Consider the following 22578-nt stretch of genomic DNA (forward strand, 5'->3'; position numbering starts at 1 on the left):
GGTCAGCGCCCAAGTCCTACCCCCGAAAGTTCCTGACCTTTGAAAAAGTACTGCCTCCTGAGCAGGGCCGTTTTGAGGGGGAAATATTTACCTCAAACTTCATTTACACCCTGGTTCCTGCAGTCAAAACACACCGAGTACAACCCCAAAGTCCCTAGTCCCTGGGGAAAGTTCCTGTGGTGGAAAAGCAGCTAATGTTTGATGATTGATGTTTTTTTATACACTATAATATATAACGCTTCAATAACCTTATCATGTTCACATTCATTAGTGAGCACAAATTGCTATCCAATACTTACCCATGAGAGATCTTACACTAGTCCATAGACGCTCTAGCTGGTGTTCATGTGTGAACATCTGGATATCCCTTTAACCCCTTGATCAGTTTAATGTTATTGTTGGGGCAGTAATGTGCAGTTGTTTCCACGAAGTACTGTGTATTGTTCACAATAACCTTACGGCTTAGCACAGTTGAACTAATTTTCACTGTCCCATCTACTCCATTTATTGAACAACACCATATGCAACCTGCTTACACAAGTCTGTAATGATACGCAAACATCTGAGTAAATCATACCTTAAGGCCTGGAAAAATTTCCCTAAAGACTGTGGAGATGAATGACTAAATTAATTTGTTTTTAAACTGTGATACTGCTCCATCACTGAAGATGTGCAATTTTTCCATGCTTGATTTTTCCCCCCACCACTTTGGAGGGAAATGTAGTAACAACCTTATTTTCATGATTCAGTGTATCACTCACAATGGGATCGGATTGCACCTTCTACTGGCCCAGTGGGCAACCTGGATTTTATCTTGATATGCAGTTGCAAAATCAATCTACACAGCACTGTAGTCTCACTTGTGTCTTTCAACTTCTGTTGTAAAACTGCACTCTGATTTCTTTTCATGAAGCAGTGCTTAAGACATTTAGTGGCCAATGCTCAACTGTTCATGATCTTAACCTGAAAACTCCCTTCAGATTCCCATGAATGGCACGTTGTTTGGATGTTCTTATCTTCATCTGGGATGTTGCAAATGATGTTCTGAAGGAGAGTTGCATCACAACATGTTTCACATCCATTTAACATACACTCTGGAGAGTAAAGACTGCTGACCAGAGCTCTGATAAATGCTGATATGCTTTCGAAGGCATGTCGTGGGATGTGTTTATATACACTTTCAAGCAATATTTGTGTGTTCTCATATAATTTAAAGAGGCAAATGGTATGAGGTGTTTCTGCTTTTGTGAAGACCTCCCCTGGCCGCACTGCTGCAAATTTTGATTTTCCTATTTTAATCTGTGGGTACTCTTGCTGAAAGACTCTATATGCCTCTAAAATAGACATAGTTAAATGTCTTCTTAACTCCCTCCATCTTTTATGGCAACATAATCTTTCCTCCCAGGTACCTGTCCCAGACATAAAACTGCTTAACCTTTTTCTTTAACTTGGTCTGTTGTAACTGATAGGCCTACTTGTTTCATTACACTGTGCTCAACGAATCCAACTGCTTCAACAATCTTTTTCATCCCTGCTATTTTTTAGTTTGGACTTTGAGGAAGAGCAATAAGTACTTGACTTGCATACGTGTATACAGGAGCCCCTTGTACATCTAAACTTTGATGTTTAAGACAGAGCCTCCTTTATTTGTCTTTCTTTATGCGCATCCCAGGTGCAAAATGATGTGCTTAAAGCAAGTCAGCTTGCATAGTGCTTTGCAAGTGTGCATTTGAAAAGTTCACGGCACAAAGAGATGTTGAGCACATAACTCCTAGTCTATAATGTATATATGTCCGATGGTTTACTGATAATTTGTTTCTTTACAGTTTAAAATTGATGTAAAAACAACTTAAATACGGTATATTTAAAATAGTTGTTGGGCCTCTTTTTATTAAAAGGATAGTTCACCCAAAGATGTAAATTGTCATCATTTACTCAGCCTCAAGTTGTTACAAACCTGTATAAATTTCTTTCTTCTGCTTAACACAAAAGAAAATATTAGGAAGAATGTTTGTAACCAAGCAGCTAGAGCAACCATTGACTACCAGAGTAGGGGAAAAAATTCTATGGTATTGAGTGGTTGCTCTATCTGCTTAGTTACAAACATTCTTTAAAATATCTTATTTTGTGTTCAGCAGAACAAAGAAACTCATTCAGGTTTGGAACAACATGAGGGTGAGTTAATGATGTCTAACTGTAAATTGAAACATTAATAATATATAGACACTTAACATTACAGTATAGTTAAAAGTTATATAAATGTCAAGTGACCTTAAGAATTTTCACATACACCCATTAATAAAAGTAAATTTTACCTGTGACCTACCTACCTGTCTCCAGCTGCAGCCCCACAGCACATTAGTGCACAGAACCAGAAGTGAGGGGCAGGGCTTATATACAGTCCCTGACAAAAGTCTTGTCGCTTATCTATTTTCTAGAAATACCTGATATTAACCTGGCTTTTAATTAATTCATTGGTGTTAGAAATAGCTCATATGAAAAGCTAAAACCCTCCCAAATGATGTTTAATGCACTGAAATAAATAATTTTCACAGAAAAAATATTTATTATTTAATCAAGACAGAAAGGTCAAATTTTGGCAAGACAAAAGTTTTGTCGCCTATACAGAAATCGAACAAATTTACTGCAAATACAAAAATATGTCAGCAAATTAAGTTGTGGTGCTGTGAGATCCAAATTTAATATCTTGTATGACTTCCATGCGCTTGAAGGACTGCATCCCTGCGGTTTGGCAAGGATTCATACAATTTATTGATGAAGTCATCAGGAATAGCTAAGAAAGCAGTCTTGCATGCCTCCCAGAGTTCATCAATATTCTTTGGTTTCGTCTTCCATGCGTCCTCTTTCATCCTACCCCACGTATGCTCAATGATGTTCATGTCTGGTGACTGGGCTGGCCAATCCTGGAGCATCTTGATCTTCTTCACCTTGAGGAACTTTGATGTGGAGATGGAAGTATGCGATGGAGCACCGTCCTGCTGCAGAATTTGGCCTCTTTTATGGTTGGGAATATAAGAGGTAGCTAAGATTTCTTGGTATTTTAGACTATTGATGTTGCCTTCCACCCTGCAGATCTCTCGCACACCCCCATACTGGATGTAACCCCAGACCATGATTTTTCTGCCACCAAACTTCACTGTTTTCTGGGTGAATCTCGGATCCATTCTGGCTCCAGTAGGTCTCCTGCAATATTTGCGGCGACTGTGGTGTAATTCAACAGAAGATTCATCTGAAAAATCCACCTTCTGCCACTTTTCCAGCGTCCATCCTTTTAGCAGGCTGTGGGCCTTGGCAAATGCCACACGGTTTTTCAATTGTCTTTTGTTTAGTGCTGGCTTCTGGGCACTGATTCGACCATGCAGGCCATTTCGAGACAGAATCCGACAAACTGTTCTGGTTGACACGGACTTCAGGTGACCAGGTCTCGTGGAGCTCTGCTGCAGTGGAAAATGGGCTGGCCTTGGATTTTCGAGCCAACAAACGGTCCTCTCGAGCAGTTGTCTTGCGGGGTCTGCCTGACCTGGGCTTGTCAAAAACGTCTCCTCTGTACTTGACGCTGAGACACATTGAAGGTGTCTGCCACATCAGCAGTGGATCTGGTCTTCAGCCTCTTGATAATCAAAACTTTAGTCTCAGGGTGAATCTTAGGCATGTTTGCAGAGATCTAGTTGCAGTTGATGTGAAGGTCTAGCGTACTGGGGTTCTTTTTATACACACTTGAGACCTAATTGATCCATTATTAGTCACAGGTGAAGCTCATATGACAAGGCGACAACACTTATGTCTTTGCAAAAATTGACTCATACCCCTTTTCCACCAAGGCAGTGCTGGTGCTAAATCGGAGCCAGAGCCTAGTTTCAAATCGGTTCTTTGTGTTTCCACAGCCAAAGCACCAGCTCCGAGCCAGGAAAAATGGTTCTTAAGTAACACCAAAACATTGCTGGGCTAGAAGTAAGAACCGCTTGCGTCACCGGCTGGGGGCGGCGTTACCGTGATCAACAAGATGAACACAAACCTGTGACCGCCATTTTTTCAATAGCAGCTAATCAAGCTAACAGCTGCTGGATTGTAATCTCTGTCTATACAAATCATGGAGAGCTGCACAAATGCGTTGGATTTGCGGCATTTTAATGCTGATGTAGGATCATAAAGCCATGAGCCACTGAGGGAAGGCTTGTTCGAGATGCATCGGCGCGCGCTGTGCAGACTGATTGCGTATGACATCAAAGTAGAGCGAGCGCCAACGACCCCTTATGCTTTGAATCGCTCGCACAGTATTTGGATATCATATGTGGGTTGGTCTGCGCAGCGTCAATGCATTAGATAGAACACGCCTGGAAATTGTGTGTGTGTGTGTGTTTCCCGCTGCCTCGCTAGCAGTAGAGTCCTGCAACGGGTCGGGTACCCGCGGGCATAAAAGTGGCTAAAACAGGTGGATTGTGACATAAATTATAAAATACACGGGCGGGGTGCGGGCGGATAATTAATTCCGTGCGAGCGGGTAGAAGCGCGGATGAAAAATATGTGCAATATTTTTCTGTGCTGTGGCGAGGTGGAGGAGCGAGCGAGACCGGGGCGTGATGGCGAATGAGTGTCACCTGTGAGCCACACTGGTCTCAAATCCTCTCACGAGGGAGCTCGGCGGCATATAAGGACGAGAGATCACCAGACCTGGATTTTACATTGAGTTGTGTTTGTTTTATTATGTGTGTGCATGGCAGATGTCCGTGAGGGGCCGTGTTACTTTCGCTTTGTTTGGTTAAGTCTTTTAAATGTTCGCCGGTTCTCGAAAAACGATCAAAACGATCCGGTCGTCCTTCTTCCCCCCCAAACATACTGTATTACAATTTCTATGTCCAATTTACCATTACACATACACGCAACAACGATTTGCCATTTGATCCATCACGTCACCACCACTGTGACTTTTGTTGATGCCACTCGTAGCCCAGATGGAGCGAGCGTTGCAGGATTAGCAATGGATGAAGTAAAAGTAAAGTTGGTGAGTGAAGTATATAAAATTGTTGACAACGAGTCTATAAAGGCACTTTAGCCTGTTTCTTTAGCCCATTCATGATGCTGTTGATGTTGAGAGAAGTGCAATATTAAAAAAAATAAAGCATTTTAACTGGAATGATTTTAGCGTGTGTGATTTATTGCGGGCACGGATCGGGTAACGGGCAAATATTAACGGGTCTGGGATGGACCCGTGCAGGACTCTGGTATGACGTGAGACCTGGCTCTGTTGTGGCTCTTAGCATGTGGAAAAGAAAACGGTTGTGAATTAAATGAGAATTCATATAAAACCATATAGATTTTGAGTGAATTCTGTAGATGGGATGGGGAAAGGAAAGGCATGTAAATTAAAGTCATTCTTAGATGATTGACTCAGTATGACATTGTCTTGGATGGGGACGCTAAATGCATGAGTGAGTTCAGATGTTAATTTCCTTTTTTTTTGTTCTTTGTTGACAATAATTATGTTGTCAGCATTTGCCCAAACTCTTATGCTGAAACCAAAACACGGACCGTGAAGGGAATTAACTTTCCCCTCTTCCCACTTGCTTTTAAAACTAGGTGGCATGCCTATTTTAATCTACTGTCTATACAGGATAACTGTTTCAAATGGGTTTAATACAGAATACTACTTTGAAGCCGTAAATATGGGAGGATTCTATATTATATGGAACAGTTGGCAACCCTAACCACTGGTCGAAATGTTGCTTAATGTTGCTTGTGTCTTTTACTTTGTCTTTTTTCACCTTAGACCTGATGATGCTGAAAGAAGAGAGTCAAGAACTGAATAAAATGGAAGAGAAGTATCATGATTGAATAAAATGGAAGAGAAGTATCATGATTTAATAACTGAAAACATATCTTTTAGTTGCTTACAGACTAAAATGACTGCCACACAAAAAAGAGCTCAGAAAACAGGATCTAGAAATTTCACCTGCTCTCAGTGTGGAAAAAGTTTCACTGAAAAGTCCACATGAGAATTCACACGGGAGAAAACCCTTTCACCACTCGAAAAACCAGTCTTAAAAGCCACATGAGAGTTCACACTGGAGAGAAGCCTTATACATGCTCTCAATGTGGAAAGAGTTTTTCACAAAGAGCAACAATTAATGCCCACGTTAGAATTCACACTGGAGAAAAGCCGTTCTCATGTAGTCAGAGACGTAAAATACACCTTAATACCCATATGAGGGTTCACTCAAGTCGAAAAGATTTTATGTGTCATCAGTGTGGACAGACCTGCTCAAACAAACCAAACCTTGAGGTTCACATGAAAATCCACAATGGAGAGAAGCCTTTCACCTGCCCTCAGTGTGGAAAGAGTGTCACAATAAAAGGAAACCTAAAGACACACATAAGTTCTCACACAGCAGAGAAGCCTTTCACGTGTCATCAGTGTGGAAAGAGTTAAAAATATCACACAGACTTGAAACGTCATTTGCAAATTAATTCTGGAAAGAAATTGACTTTGGATGAGGACCATTGATTGGTTTCACAATTACAGATATATATTAAAAGCTGTGCAGATGTCAGGGCCCTATTTCTGTATGTTGTGTGTTTTTTTAAAGTTTATCTGGCTCAGCTATTAAATGGCACCAGAAAATATGTATCTATATTAATTTATTTTTGATTATATAGGTTTGATTGACCTATTTTGATTCAGGTCAACTCTTTCCCTGCTAGTGTTTTTGAAAAATAATTCTAGCCACCACCAGCATTTTTGATCATTTTCACAAGCTTTATGGCCCCCAGAATATTTTGCTGTATAAATATATGAATATGCAATATATCAAAAGAAAGAAAAAACCCTCCATCTTTAAACAAAAACGTTTTATTCTAGTTTAATGCATTCTTTGTTTCTATCAACACTTTGTAGCGACAATGGGAGATGGTAGTCAGTTAATAATTAACTATATGACCAGAGCTCCATAATCACGTATCCTGGGATGATGTAATCACCCTACAGAAGTCCCTTGTATTGCAACTATAATACTAATTAACAGATAAGGTGCCACATTATAATCCCCTAAGAAAGGATTTTGTGTGCTGAAGTCCTGGACACCTCAGGCCTTTTGGGCTGCAGCATACACGTCACCCAAACAACCCCCCTGCTTTCGACCTCTGACCCATACACACACACATACACAGAGAAACTGCTCTAAGAACACACAGATCAGCAATATATGGACTTTTAGATTAAATTACCTCTTCAATGTACCTAATATATGTATGGTGATGATGCAATGTTTTATATGATGTTTTGAAGTAACTTGGATGTTTACTGCATGTAAAATCAACTTCTGTAGGCTAGTAACTGTAAATTCTGTATCTCTGCTTTCTTGAATGTCAATACTGTCATTAGTGGTATCATTGCAATCGCGAATGCCCGACGGCAACGAATTCGGTGTTTAAATATGCAACAAAATCATCAATATAAAACTATACACTTTCCGGGAAAAGAAAGAAAAATGGGCTCTTAATACATCACCCATTTTTGTTTGATTGAGTCACGAGGAAGTGGGGGCTTTCAATAAGAACAAAGGGGGTCTTGTGACCACTCATCTCCTGATTGAATTATCTCAGCCTATCTCATCTATAAAACCCCGTTTGAATCTTTATTTGAGGTTTGAAAACAAACGCGAAGACAATGATGATTAAAGTCGTAGTTTTTGTTATTTTTGGACCAAAATGTATTTCCGATGCTTCAAGAGATTCTAACTAACTAACTGATGTCACATATGGACTACTTTGATGATGTTTTTACTCCCTTTCTGGACATGGACAGTATAGTGTGCCTACACTTGGATACGCTCTCGGACTAAATATAACATATCTTAAACTGTGTTCCGAAGATGAACGGAGGTCTTACAGGTGTGGAACAACATTAGGGTGGGTCATTAATGACATAAATGTCATTTTTGGATGAAATAACCCCTTATGTTCCCCTAATGACACATGAGATCATTGATTTAGAATCTTTGACTGAACTAACAGATATTCAAGACTCTGGAACCGAATTCGAAAGCTCCCCCCTATACCCTCAAATAGGGCATTATTTGAAGGGACTGCCATTTGTAGTGGTGTCGGAAACCATAGTGGACGTGAGTGTACAGCCTATGTACACACAATGGCTGTCCAAATTCACTCACTAGTTTTCATTCACTCATTTAAGTGAACTATCTATGATAGTGGATTAAGGTAAGGAATGAATGAGTGAGGGTTAAGGGGGCAATTTCGGATTCAGCCTGGGAGTTACAACACAGCAGCGTGCGCAATGTTTCGTTCCCTCCTCTCAGAGAACCGAGGTTACGTAACTGGATCACTGTTGTAACACAGCTAGTCTTTCTTTCAAAACCTGATGACATGCTATCACTGGACCTTTTAACAGTCAGCTCATTCAACAGCAAACAATTCAAAATATGTTTCAAATCAGCCTGGTTGCTGAAATAATTACAGTAATAGGTTACAGTTGCCACATTAGAAAATACACTTACATTATCCTAACTTATGTGGTTGAATCCATAATTTAAGTATTAGTATCTACCTAGTTTGCTATTGCTATGATTTCAAATGAGTGACAGATAAAACATTTAAAATAAACCCAAATTTGAATTGTCCATTTTGATTTCATGCATGGTGACTTTAAAAACCTTACAACGTCAGATATTTCACAAATATTCAGTTATTGATCATGTTAATGTTGACACAAGGCAATTGCAATTACAAATAAATGTGGCTTTTTGAGGCAACACAGTCAGTTAATTTTGTACTATTAATAAAAGACATTGCAATATGCTACCTATTGATTGTTGGATATTTCTCTGATCGTAATAAAGGTTTCCCTAGCCTTGTTTAATATATGATAATTATAGTTTTTGCTATGTCACTTTCGGAAAAAAATAAAAATCAAAACAACGTTTTAAAAATTTTTTGTTACTAAAAAATATGTTTTTGATATAGAAATAATATAAATTATTTCTGCACCCAAACATGACTTTTTTTCTGTTAGACAGAATCTCACATAGTAGATGTTTTATAGTGCTACTCTTTCATTGGTAATTTTCAGCATGTCACTAGACATGTATTTTAATATGCCTGTTACAAAAATTCAAATATGAATACCTCTGACATGTTTTATTGTTTGTATGTCCGCTTTTATGTATTTTGTGATTTTAGACAGCAGTTTGTGAAAATGACTTTTATTTTGGTATGGCGGTGTGACGTCATATGGCTGCACCACGCTCCTGCATCTGTTGTGATTCTGCTGAAGAAAGGTTTGTGTTTTTTTAAGCATGTCAAGTTTCAATCGATACAAACTGTTCTAGTAAATAGTGTTCTCTAGCGATGACAATGTATTGAATTACTATTGAATATAACACCAGTGTAAAAGCTTTATCCAACATTAACAAATTATTTATTGTGAAAAAATTAAGTGCGTCTCATTTAATTCGCTCCCAATATCGTGACTACGTTTATTGTCAACATGAATTCGTTTACCGACCAGTAGTGATGGAGAAAAGGAGAGTTTTCTGAGTCAAATAAATAAATCGCTTTGCTAAATAATGATTCAGTGATTCAAATCGCTCGAATCGCCGCGCGCTGACGTCATCTGCTGGTCAAAATCGTGTAAATGCAACGAAAACACAATAACAGTGTAATGACAACTATAACAAACCAATAGCAAATGTATCAATGAAAGTGGACTAGATTACATGTAATTTACTGATCAATATACAAACATAAATTGCAATATGATGTGTCTTTGTATTTTATTTTAATTAATTTGTTGTGGTAGTTTTGAGTGATTTTTTACTAACCACTAGTTAACTATCACACCTACTAGTGCACTAACTACTGAACTAGAGCTGATTGAGACGCAAGAGATTTAGTTTGGATTTATTTTATTTTTTTGTAATTTTTCTTATCTGACAGATTGTCCAAACACACTGAAAAACCCCTGGTGAAGCGACTTAGATCCACATGACACTATTATAAAGATGGTGTTAATTAAAGAAGAGAGTAAAGAAATGATGATTGAAGAAACATTCAGAGAGAAACAAGAAGATGCTGAGGAACAAATAAAGACGACATTTATTAAAGAGGAGAGTGAATATGTGAAGATTGAAGAAACATTCAGTGTGAAACAAGAAGATACAGAGGAACAAACAGGTTGGTTTCATTCTCAAAGCTGAACTCAGTCATTTGATCTTTATTAAATTATACAACATTTTGCTAAATTAGGCAACATTTTGGATCATGCGGTCAATATCATGTGACAGGATGTGATATCATTCAGACACCTGCAACTTTTAGGACCACATGGTCCTGTAGCAAAGTAAATAACTCTTTCTTAAAGGGTTAGTTCACTCAAAAATGAAAATTATGTCATTAATTACTTACCCTCATGTTGTTCGACGCCCCTAAGCCCTCTGTTCATCTTTGGAACCCAAATTAAGATATTTTTGTTGAAATCCGATGGCTCAGAAAGGTCTCCAGTGGCCACAATGTCATTTCCTCTCTCTCAAGACCCAAAAAAGGCACTAAAGACGTTGTTACAAAGCCCATCGCATGAGATGAGAATAGTTTTTATGCACAAAAAACCCTAAACGACTTGTATAGTGAGGGCTGATTTCAAAACAAAGCTTCGGAGCATTATAATTCAGTGTATCGAATCAGTGGTTCGGATCGCCAAAGTCACGTGATTTCAGCAGTATGGCGGTTTGATATACGATCGAATCATGAATCGAAACACTAATTCATAAAGCTCTGAGGCTTCAGGGAGACGTGTTTTAAAAAAGGCCATCACTATATAACTTGTTTAGGTTTTTTTTGCACACAAAAACCAGTCTCCTTGCTACATAAAATTATTGTTGAGCCACTATAGTGAGATGAACTTTGTAACGTCTTTAGTGCCTTTATGGGTCTTGAGAGAGAAAATGTCATTGTGGCCACTGGAGGCCTTTCTGAGCCATTGGATTTCAACACAAATATCTTCATTTGTGTTTAGGGTTGCCAATATTACAGAATCATCCCGTATTTAAGGCATCAGGGAAGCGTTCCGTATTAAAGGCATGCAGAACGCAGTTTGTCCTGTATTTTCAGGCATATGCGCTAAATTGAGAATTAACCGTTCCTTTGAGACAAATTATTGCTTGATTTGCAGACGTGAGCGTAGCTCACGGGCTAACGGCAAATCCCTTCCACTGCTCGCATTTTTAATTTGGTAAATCAGTTTGGGTAGATGCAAACAACGTGATTATTGTTCAAAAACAAACATTTCATTTTAAAGTAACTTGTAGCATATTCATAAACTCATTATTCAAACGTTTCATTGAAAAATATGCATTTTCATTTATTCATACATGGTTGCAACAACATTTATTTGTACTTTTAAAAATGTAGGTGCCATTGTTTAATTGTTTTATTGGCTGAAATTTCAAAAACGCTCAGTTATATGCTTTAAAATTGTATATGCTATCTATGTATCTTCCTGATAAAAAAAGACAAAAAATAACTTTCAAGTTTATCATTTTTAATAGAGGTTTATAATATTTAATATTCCTTGGTGTAGAAAATAAATATTCAATAATTTGATCATGGAGCCACATTATATCTGGGACTGAACCATAGGCTATAGGGCCTTTAAAATTAAGGTTACAAAAGAACAGTTTATTAAGAATGAGAATATAGAAGGATATTGAGAAATATTTAACACATACACAATATGGATTAAACTTAACGCCAGAGGTCTAACTATTCTAAAAAAAAGAGAACACAATAGTAAATAAAAGTAAATGACTCAAAAAGTTAACACAGAGGGAGTGATGTAGTGTTCAACCAATCTCACAATCAAACATTGGCAGGTTCTTTTTGAGGAATATGAGCATTTCTGCTCTCTGCTGTCAGACGATTCCTCTTTTCATCCACGATATTGGATGCTGTGCTAAACAGTCTTTCGCTTTCCACACTGGTTGAAGGCGCACTCAGGAACTTTACCGCAACAGCAGCAAGGAGAGGAAAGAGAGCATGGTTGTTTGCCCAGTACTGGAAAGGGCTGTCTTTCTCACCCATCGTTGGTTCTTTCAAATACATTTGCATTTGGATAACTGCTGCCTGGGTACCTCCTGCAGGTTCATCATGCTCCTCCAGAATTCTGTCGTACAGACGGCTGAAACTGCTCTTACTTGTGCTTGGAGGAGAACCAGTACTTGGACCAGCTTTCATGCGAGCGACCTTTTCTGCTGGCTCTGCCTCCGTTGCTCCTGCTTCATCAGCTGATGCTCTGAGCAGTGCTTGCTCTGTCTTCTCAAGCTCTTGTGTCAGTAAAGCCTTCACCCTCCGGCCAGTTTCTTCACCCATAAAGAATCTGACAGACACAAATTAAATAGGTTGAGTACAACTTATTTGTTGCTGCTGCAAGAACCCAGCCTACATGCATGTACAGAGCCACACAAACACGTTAGGTTTTTGTGAATTGTGGGGACTTTCCATAGGCATAATGTATTTTACACTGTACAAACTGTACATTCTATCCCCCTACACTGCCCCTGTCCCTAAACCTACCCGTCACACATACACAGCCCCTGCCTCTAAACCTACCCATCACACACACACACACACACTGCCTCTACTAGGGCTGCAGCTATCGATTCTTTTTGTAATCGATTAATCTACCACTTAATCGACCGATTAATCGGGTAATAATTACTTTTTCTTTATTAAAGAGCAATAAGAGACAATAAGACGGGTATCTTAAAATTAACATCTAATTTGTTTTCTTTTTAGAAAAATTTAGTTTTATTGCTGAAATTGCATACATTAATAACTGTGAAACTAAACAATTTTAATGCATACAATTGCCATATTATATTAAATACAAATCTATTTCAAATTACTTTAAAAAGGTAAACATGGTTCAGTCTAAAACTAAACCTACAACCAATAAATCTAAATAGTAGTAATATAAATAACAATAATGCCAATATAAATAATATAAATATTCTATAAATTCTATATAATATAAATATTCTAATATTCTATAAATATTCTATAAATAATATAAATAACTAAACATTGTATTTATGTTGTGCAACTTAACTTTCATGTTTCAGCTTCAGCTCAGGCATGACATAAGCATGTACTGTCTTATTTACTCCTTTACTGAAGCAAAACATATTGGACAGGTTAACTTGGAACAAGAGATGTGCGGATCAGCTCTATCGTCACCGAATCAGCTGTTAGAAGCAAACCATCCACCCGCACCCGATCGTCACAACTTCAAATCCTCCGTGTTAAGCGCGATGCTATCGTCACATATTAGCTACACTGAAGTAGGTTGCTAAACAAAACAAAAACACTTATTTACATAAACCAGGGTCGACAACCTATACATCACACGGAGGAATAACCGCTATGCGTGATCAAACGCGAGATATGTTTAATTCAGTTAAAGTACATCACACATGCTGATCTTTTGAGCTAATCATTCATCATTGTAACACAGCTTGTTTTAAGTTAGTAGCTATAAATATGATTAAAGTGTGATATTTAAATTACACAAATCAATGAAAGCACGCAGCTCTGAGCTCTGACGAGCGCTATTGCTCATCACACACACACGCGTGCGTGCAGCTGGTTCTGATGTTTAATGCGCCTAGTATTGAGAACATATAATGGTGCGTTTTTTCGAAGATATTATCAAGTAGGATATATAAAGTCTCATTAAAGATTTCACACACATCACAATGACGGTGATCCATGTGCAAAGCTGCAAACTCAATCGAGTTTGTGTGTTTGGAGTTGCTCGTATCTCCTCAGCTGACGCGTGAACTGCCGCAAATGAAACTTAAATGTTCAGCGTCGGATCCTGAAGCTCAACACACAGTTTTCTTCATTTAAAAACAGCGATACTAAATGATATGACCAGTGCTGATGCCCGGCCGCTCTCTCTCTCTCTCGCATTGCGGTCTTTGATCTCGACATGAGCTGAAAACGAAAGTTAAAGAACGACACGCATTCATTGCGTTTTAGCGTGATATGAGAGTTCCGCGTCTTTATTAAAATCAACATATTAACGATTTCTCTCATCCACCTGCAATGTTTGGGATGTTTACGCACCTGAACCGCGGATATAACCGCAATCCGCTCATACTCCGAGTCCTTACACAAAAAATGTCTTTCTGCAATATCTGTGTGTAGTTAAATGGACTAAGCGAAGCATCGAGGCAGATGATTTTGCCTCGAGGATTTTTTTGATTCGATTAACTCGAGTTACTCGATGAATCGTTGCAGCCCTAGCCTCTACCCCTAAACCTACCCATCACACACACACCTCCCCACTTATCCAATACATTGTAGGCCACATTAACAATCAATCAACATGTAGTTTTGGTTTAGCAGGATTTAACTTTTTCAGTTTTAAAACGTAGCCAACATGAATAAATAGGGCATTAATAAAAATATGACTCACCTATCCTTGTATCGATCGTCCACTTAAGTGCCAACCGCGTAGAGGGGTTCACTTTCGATGCTGCTGAATCGCCTGCTGACGGCTTGGAGAAGCGTGCTTTTCATTGTGTTTTGATACCGCTGTCAGTACGGTTCTCCTCGGCAAACAGGCGTGTTAAAACGGTGACGGCTGGGATTACGTCGGATGCAGTGGAGGTCGCTGAACTGATTTTTCTGGTTAACTCCTCGAAGGGCTCCAGCACCGTTACTGTTTGTTCCAGCAAACCCCACTCGTTAGCTGACAGTGTTGCCGGCAAGTTGTGGTCGGCAGCATATGCACAGAGAGGTCGCTTCTCTTTCAGAAGGCTCTTGATCATATAGAAGGAGCTGTTCCATCTTGTTTGAACATCTTGAACAAGACGAGTTGGGATGGTCGTGGTTCCCGCCTGGTGCATTTCATGCTGAAGGTCTTCCAAGCGAGACTGTGCGAGTTGGGAATGCTTGAAATGTGCTATGATCTTCCTGCTGTTTGCTAATGCATCACTAACGCTGCGTTGTGACATAAATCCCTCGTGCACAACGAGCTGCAGCGAGTGAGCAAAACAGCCTAAACTAGGAACTGCCAGGTCTTCCATTGCGGCCTTCATATTACGTGCATTGTCCCGTAGAATGGCATGCACTTTTCCCAGAGGAATCTCCAGTGATTTAACATCTCTGTAATGGAGGCTGCGATTGTAGCTCGGTTGTGTGAACCCCTGCACTTTTTTACCTGAAGCACTGCACTACAGAGGCCATGTGTATCTGAGTCAACCCAGTGCACTGTGAGACTTATCAGCAACATTGGGCAGACATCTGAAGTCCAAATATCTGAAGTAAAGCTCAGGGCTGGAACTCCTTTTAACTTCTCAGCTAATTTGGTTGACACTCGGCTGTATAGTTCAGGTAGTGCAGTCTCTGACAAATATCTCCTGGATGGTAAACTATACCGTGGCTGCAAGTGTTCAACGGTTGGTCATCGATTACGATGAAGTTGAGCAACTTCTCGGTTATTGCTTTAGCCTTTATGTTGTCTGCCTGGAGTTTAGCTTGCTTCTGGAATGACTCCAGAAGTGATTCCTGACGGGTACCGTCATCTTTCTGCCCCCTCGCTAAAAAATCCTTGTGCTCTTTGATGTGGTGCTTTTTTAAATGTTTTATTGCGTTCATTGTTTTATACGACGCAATGGAGCTTCCGCCTCTTTGAATCACAGCTTTGCAAACATTGCATTCTACAGTCTTGCTCTGCGGTGTTTCTAGCGTAAAGTATTTCCACACAGCCGACATGTTGGCTAGCCACAATGCTGCTCAATGTTATCTGCTATCAGGCTGCAAACTGCGAAATGGATCTCCTGAGCGGGGGCGTGTCGCATAACGCTCGGTCTCATTGAGCCGTGCCTCCGTTCAGGAGATCCATTCCGCAGTTTGCAGCCTGATAGCAGCCAAGCCGGCGGGAAGCACTTTTGGAGTCATTTGCAGACAACGTTAAAGCACAGACATGGCGCATGGATATCGGATTTCTCCGCATGTTGGATCCGAAAAATCCGATACGTGAATTATACTGGTATCGGTCCCGATACTGGATCGGATCGGCCCCATCCCTAGTTTGAAGATTTAGAATCTATTAAGTTATCTTCATATTGAGTTGCAGTCGTGCAAACTTTGATCAAAAAACACAAGTGCTTTTCCCCATTTTTGAACGGTCTGCGTTGGCATATAATGTCTGGTATATGGAATAAATAAGACATTTTATTAATAGGAAATGTGCAGACTATATTATTACTTCATTTTAACAGAATTTTGCCTTTGCAGATGCCTTTATTAAATAAATAAGGAAAAAGCGGGGAAAAATAAAAAAATAAGGAACGGCTCACAACTGGGAAAGGTTCAATGCTGATCTTATTAAAATAAAAGAGATGTTTGCCAAAAGAAGAGAAATATATAATTAGTTTTTATTAGGACCAAACCCCAAAGGGGATGTAAAAAGGTTGATAATATATGCACTAACAACAATTTAGAGCACCCTATCAACTGACCCCATAGACTGCCGATCAAAAGGGATATCTTTGGATAGAAGTGTCATAGAAATGTGAGGGTGGCTTGTTTGACTCAGGACAGCAAACAGCCAATCACCTTCAACACTTCCTACTCCCTTTGAACTCCCTAGCAACCAAACAGAGTACCCTAGCAACCGTTTAGCCTGACCTCTATTTGTCTGCATAGGCCAGGTCCTCAAGTTAATTGTCAGTCAGAGGAGAGAACAGCAGGAAGTGGAGGGATGTAATGACGTCACTAGAACCATTTGTTGACTAACCCTCCGCCCACAAGAACACGCAAAAAAGGGGGCGTGGTCTTGTTGCTCTCCCATATGGAGAAGAGCGCACATTCAGCGCTTGCATCTCCCCATTATGGGACCTTTCCGGGCAAAGTGCGCTAAGCTGCTGTCCAATCACAACACGGGAAGCGCTGGCCCTAAAAGAATGGGACCTTTAAAGAAGAAGTGCATACAACAATTAGTAAGCCATAAACCTTTAAATTCACGGTCCTTAAGATTATGCTAAAAAAACCTGGATGGCTTTCATGACTATATAGCAGCTCATCCTGTAATAATTTAAACATTTGTTCCAAGAACAATTAAATGCTTCAATGTTTTTATTATGATTAACAATACAAGTTTTAACAATGAAATGTTTTAGTGTTTGAAGTATTTAAAAAAATTAACAATAAAATGTGCTTTTGTAGCTCAATGAGTATGAGCATGGCGCTAGCAACGCCAAGGTCATGAGTTCGATTCCCAGGGAAAGCAAGAATTAACAAAAATGTAAAATGTGTACCTTGAATGCAATGTAAGTCGCTTTGGATAAAAGCGTCTGCCAAATGCATAAATGTAAATGTAATGTAAATGTATTTGTGTCTGTGCATTGTTCTAAATTTTCACAATGTCAAGGGCAGCAGACAGTCATTCGGTAAAACCGATATTGTAAATATTTAAACGGAATAATATTGTTTTTAATAACTAAATGAACTACAATAATACTAATATAAAGCAGATTAGTCGTTCCCATACCTACATTTCTCATTTCCCTTTACAATGTTTTACTTGATTGTGTTGGAGGGTTTAAAGTAGTCAAATTAAATCTTAATCTAATGTTATTTTATATTTCTTCCATGTCATACACTATACTATCTATAATTTTTATTTTGATGTTTCAGCAGAAATTTATTTAAAAAATTGATCTTGGTTCCAGTGTGGAGTTTATGCTCACATTGAGCAAATTTGGACAAAAAGATGATAATTGATTGTAGGACACTTCATACATGTGACACAAACTGTAACATTTTTGCATCAAGTACATTTGATGCCAAAGGATAAAAATATGGCCCTCAATGAACAAGTCTTAAATCCTTAAACCACTGACGCTTTGGCTTAGCCTGTCAGCCTTGAGGCCGGCGCTAAATCACATCATCTCAGACATTCTTGAGGCAAAAATTAAGACGTGTCCTCACCAAAGACCCGAAAAGTTTAATGATGTTAGATATTGAGCCCAGGGACACTGATGATGCAAAGAAGGTGATGGACTTGACAAGCTATATTGATCCCTGGTTTAGGGGAAGCTTTTCTGATGAACTCGAGGCCACGGTCAACTGCTGCATTGAGGAAGCCTCAACACTGAGTGAGGGAGCTGCCCAGACAAAGCAAAGCAGCACAATATTTTTAACATGACTAGTGTAGACAGTCTCACTGATTATAATGGGTGTTTTTGACACAACACAATGTTCATTACCATTTACACCAATGTGGCTGCATGGGAATTCATAACGACATGTGTCCGCTGGTGCAGAGCAGAGTTCATTCCTATGGAAGGTCAACTTCTTTGAGAGTTTATAAGTCATTTTGTGTTTCTGTGAATAATACTAACTATAATGTGGTTCAAGTTTAAGAATACGTTTAAGTTACTTGCTACTAAAGTAGTTAATTAGGCTAAATGTAAAACGTTTCTCACTATTTGACAACATTAACTTAAAATAGTAAAAGATGAGTTCTCTTTTTGAACACTTCTGCTGAACACAAAGGACGATATTTTGTTAGAATGCTTGTAAATAAGCAGTTAAAGCAGATGCGCGTAAATAAAATAAAATAACGTGCATTAAAAAACTTCTGCGCTCATTTGAGCCTGATAAATTTTCTATCTGAAATGAAACCATGCACATAAACTACGATGGAAATGCATTTACCAAATAAATTCCTTGATGTGCAAAATCATATATGAAAATGATTATGGATTGAAACGGTGATTTAACATTGTATTTTTCCGCACTATGGTAGTCAATAGCTGTGGTAATCAGTTGTTGCTGAGATCTGCTTATTTACAAACATTCTTCCAAATATCTTCCTTTGTGTTCAGCAGAAGAAATAAATTCATAAGTTTTTGAACAACTTCAGGGTGAATAATGACAGATTTGGTATTTTTGGGTGAACTATCCCTTTAAAAAGCACCGACCTGTACCACCTGAGTGCTGCAGATTAATTTTCCCATTGTAACTACTCCAAGTGTAGTGACCCCTACATGACGCATTTCCATCTTTTAATTAAATTTAACAAATTAAAGTTCATGAAATGTGATTTTTTTAATATATATATATATATATATATATATATATATATATATATATATATATATATATATATATATTTAAAAACTTTATTTATATAGCGCTTTTACAATCACGATTGTGTCAAAGCAGCTTCACAGTGTCAAAAAGTTTTCTGGAAAGGGGGTTAACTTGTATTTGTCTTTTTTCACCTTAGACCCGATGATGCTGAAAGAAGAGAGTCAAGAACTAAATGAAAGGGAAGAGAAGCATCATGCTTTAATAACTGAAGAAAAATATTTTATTTGCTCACAGATTAAAAAGACTTCCACACAAAAAAGATCTCGGAAAAGAGGATCTAGAAATTTCATCTGCTCTCAGTGTGGAAAGAGTTTCAACCGAAAAGAAAACCTTCAAGTCCACATGAGAATTCACAATGGACAAAACCCTTTCACCTGCCAACAGTGTGGAAAGAGTTTCACTCAAAAAGGAAACCTTAAAGTCCACATGATAGTTCACAACGGAGAAAACCCTTTTACATGCCAACAGTGTGGAATAAGTTTCACTCAGAAAGGAAACCTTAAAGTCCACATGAGAATTCACACTGGAGAAAACCCCTTCACCTGCCAACAGTGTGGAAAAAGTTTCACTCGAAAAAACAGCCTTCAAAGTCACATAAGGATTCACAATGGAGAGAAGCCTTACGTATGCTCTCACTGTGGAATACGTTTTACACATAGAACAACAATTAATTCTCACATGAAAATTCACATGGGAGAGAAGCCGTTCTCATGTAATCAGTGTGGAAAAAGCTTCAGATGTAAAAAAACCATTAATAGCCATAAGAGGGTTCACTCAAGAGAGAACAGTTTTACATGTCATCAGTGTGAAATGAGTTTTACAGACAGCGAGCACCTTAAGAATCATGTAATAACTCACACCGGAGAGAAGCCTTTCATGTGCAATAACTGTGGACAGACTTGCTCAAATGAAGCAAATCTAAAGACTCACATGAGAGTTCACACTGGAGAGAAGCCTTTCACCTGCCCTCAGTGTGGAAAGAGTTTCACAACTAAAGGAAACCTAAAGACGCACATAAGATCTCACACTGGAGAGAGACCTTTCATGTGTCATCAGTGTGGAAATAGTTACAAATATTACACAGACCTGAAACGTCATTTGCAAATTCATTCTGATCAGTGATCAGTGTGGAAGAGCTTCAGATGTAAAAAAAAAAAAAAACCTTACCGGTAATAGCCATATGAGGGTTCACTCAAGAGAGAACAGTTTTACATGTCATCAATGAAACGTCATTTGCAAATTCATTCTGGAATAACATTTCGGCAAAACTGGGGTTGTATTCACAAAACATATTAAAGGACCACTGAAATAAAATAAAATACGTTTTTTAGCTTTTAGTATGTCTGTGTTAGCCTTAAAGTTATGAATAAGCTGGTATGTTTCAAAACTATGACAAAATTTGCATTTAGGAGATATAAGCATTCAAAATGTATAGTCTCTCACTTCCGATAAAACGAATCTCAGATTTTGGAGATCATCGGAGACTTCATCTTCTCGTCAAATCTTCTGTCCAATCATAATGCTCTCTAGAATCTAAAGCGCCTCTACGCTGCTGAAGCTGAAATCGGTCACGCCCGTTTCACACATACTCCGTCTGCAGTGCGTGTGCGTTGCGTATTTTTTTCCGTACCCATGTTAACGGATGACATCTTTCACACTGCACGCGGATGCGGTCCGTCAGTCCGTTCCAGGAGCGTTGCGTCTGCAGCAGTGCACGGATCGTTTTCGTACCGAGTCTATTTTTTGCTGCGCTGCGTTGCTGCATTAAAGTGATAGAACATTGTTCGCATTAAAATAAACATGTACTGACGCGAAAGTCTAGTAATTTCAACACGGATGCATATCATTTAAAATATACTCTTGTTTCAAAGTCAACACATGGCTTTTTTTCTCAAGTAAAGCAACAAAACGACACCTTATCTGGCATTTAGGTTAAAAAAAATGTGCCATAATGGAGAGCACTCGTACTTTCTTGGAGGTGAAATGCAAAGTTATTTTTGACCTGCAGGATTTCTTTTCAAAGGGTGTAAAAACGAAAGAAAAGACGAGAGTCGGCTGTTTTTGAATAGCCTATTCTAAGTTTCTAATTTAAAATGTTTATGATTTTAGGCTATAACCTATGTTTAAATGTTTTGCCTTTTTTGTGAGCTAAATCTAAAGTATATTTATATAGAAATATGAATTAATGAATTGAAAAAATGTTGTTTAAATGTAGGCTTGTAGCCTACGTTAACCTGTCTACTCAGAAAGATTAAACAAAGAGAATTGCAATTCTGATGAGCCAAGATCAGTAACAACTTTTGGATTTTAAATAAAAAATCATTAATAAATGCTGTGTTTGTGGTATGTAAAAGCGGATCAGTTGCGGACTGCAAACGCAGCATATGTGAAAGGACTACAGGGTGTGGGGCTCCTGCAACGCACACGCAACGCAACACGCACCGCACACGCACTGCAGACGGAGTATGTGTGAAACGGGCGTCAGTTGTTAACACTCATTTACTAATTTCTACATGGTGAAAGGCACATAGCACACTATATATGTGATAGGAAACGATTCAGTGTAAATATGCTTTCATTTGAGGCGATTGAAGTTTGTTTTCACGTTAGTTTCACGCACTGCAGCAGCGCACAAACACCAACAGTTGTGGTCTAAATTTAGGCTACAGTAACGACTCACAAGAGCGCAGCACGGATCATATGCGCGAGTCCGCGCAGACAACAAACATATCGGACCCATTTGAATTCTGCACAGAATGCTGCATTTCAAAGTGATATGGAGGAGATTATGATGATAAACAGTGTTAGAGGAAACTGGCTTTATCAAACAGAAAGGTCCACTCTAGTCGAACTGTGATATTATTAACGAAACGCATTGAATGATGCGGCGTGTTCTAAAGCACTTCAGTGGGCCTTTAAGGCTAAAAGTAGCTCCCAAGTTGCCCATTTAGGAGAAACTCTTAAAAATAATGGCCGTTTCAGTCCTAATTTTAACACTTACATTTTTTTTGCTCTAAGAGTATTTTTACAAAACATTTTGTTGTCAAAACTAGCTCCTAAATCCATGAAACGCTAGGAATAGTCAAAAGGACTCTTTTGAAGTAACTAAGACCAAATCACTAACAATCCTAATGGCTGCTGCAGCAATCCGCCCAAAGACACTATACTCACCTAAATAATTTTTAGGAACACCTGTTCAATTTCTCATTAATGCAATTATCTAACCAACCAATCACATGGCAGTTGCTTCAATAGATTTATTGGTGTGTTCCTGGTCAAGACAATCTCCTGAACTCCTGTAATAACCACTCGTCACAACCGAGGTATGCAGCAAAGCATTTGTGAAGCCACAACACGCACAACCTTGAGGGCGGGTGGACTACA

At 38.7% G+C, this 22578-nt stretch overlaps 2 protein-coding genes across 2 annotated transcripts; both read left to right on the top strand.

The window, feature by feature from the left end:
* The first annotated feature begins 6010 nt into the window (after nucleotides 1–6010).
* Nucleotides 6011–6448, top strand: LOC137049073 (gastrula zinc finger protein XlCGF57.1-like). Its single transcript, XM_067427461.1, has one exon. The coding sequence runs from the start codon at nucleotides 6011–6013 to the stop codon at nucleotides 6446–6448; it is 438 nt and encodes a 145-aa protein (XP_067283562.1).
* A 2800-nt stretch (nucleotides 6449–9248) lies between these two features.
* Nucleotides 9249–20759, top strand: LOC137048700 (gastrula zinc finger protein XlCGF57.1-like). The gene is made up of 3 exons (XM_067426920.1): nucleotides 9249–9311; nucleotides 9970–10206; nucleotides 19331–20759. Exons 2-3 carry the CDS (start codon nucleotides 10035–10037, stop codon nucleotides 20314–20316), a joined length of 1158 nt encoding a protein of 385 aa, XP_067283021.1. The 5' UTR covers nucleotides 9249–9311; nucleotides 9970–10034; the 3' UTR covers nucleotides 20317–20759.
* Nucleotides 20760–22578: the final 1819 nt, after the last annotated feature.

The sequence above is a fragment of the Pseudorasbora parva genome, chromosome 20 (genome assembly GCF_024679245.1).
Source record: "Pseudorasbora parva isolate DD20220531a chromosome 20, ASM2467924v1, whole genome shotgun sequence".
NCBI lineage: Eukaryota > Metazoa > Chordata > Actinopteri > Cypriniformes > Gobionidae > Pseudorasbora > Pseudorasbora parva.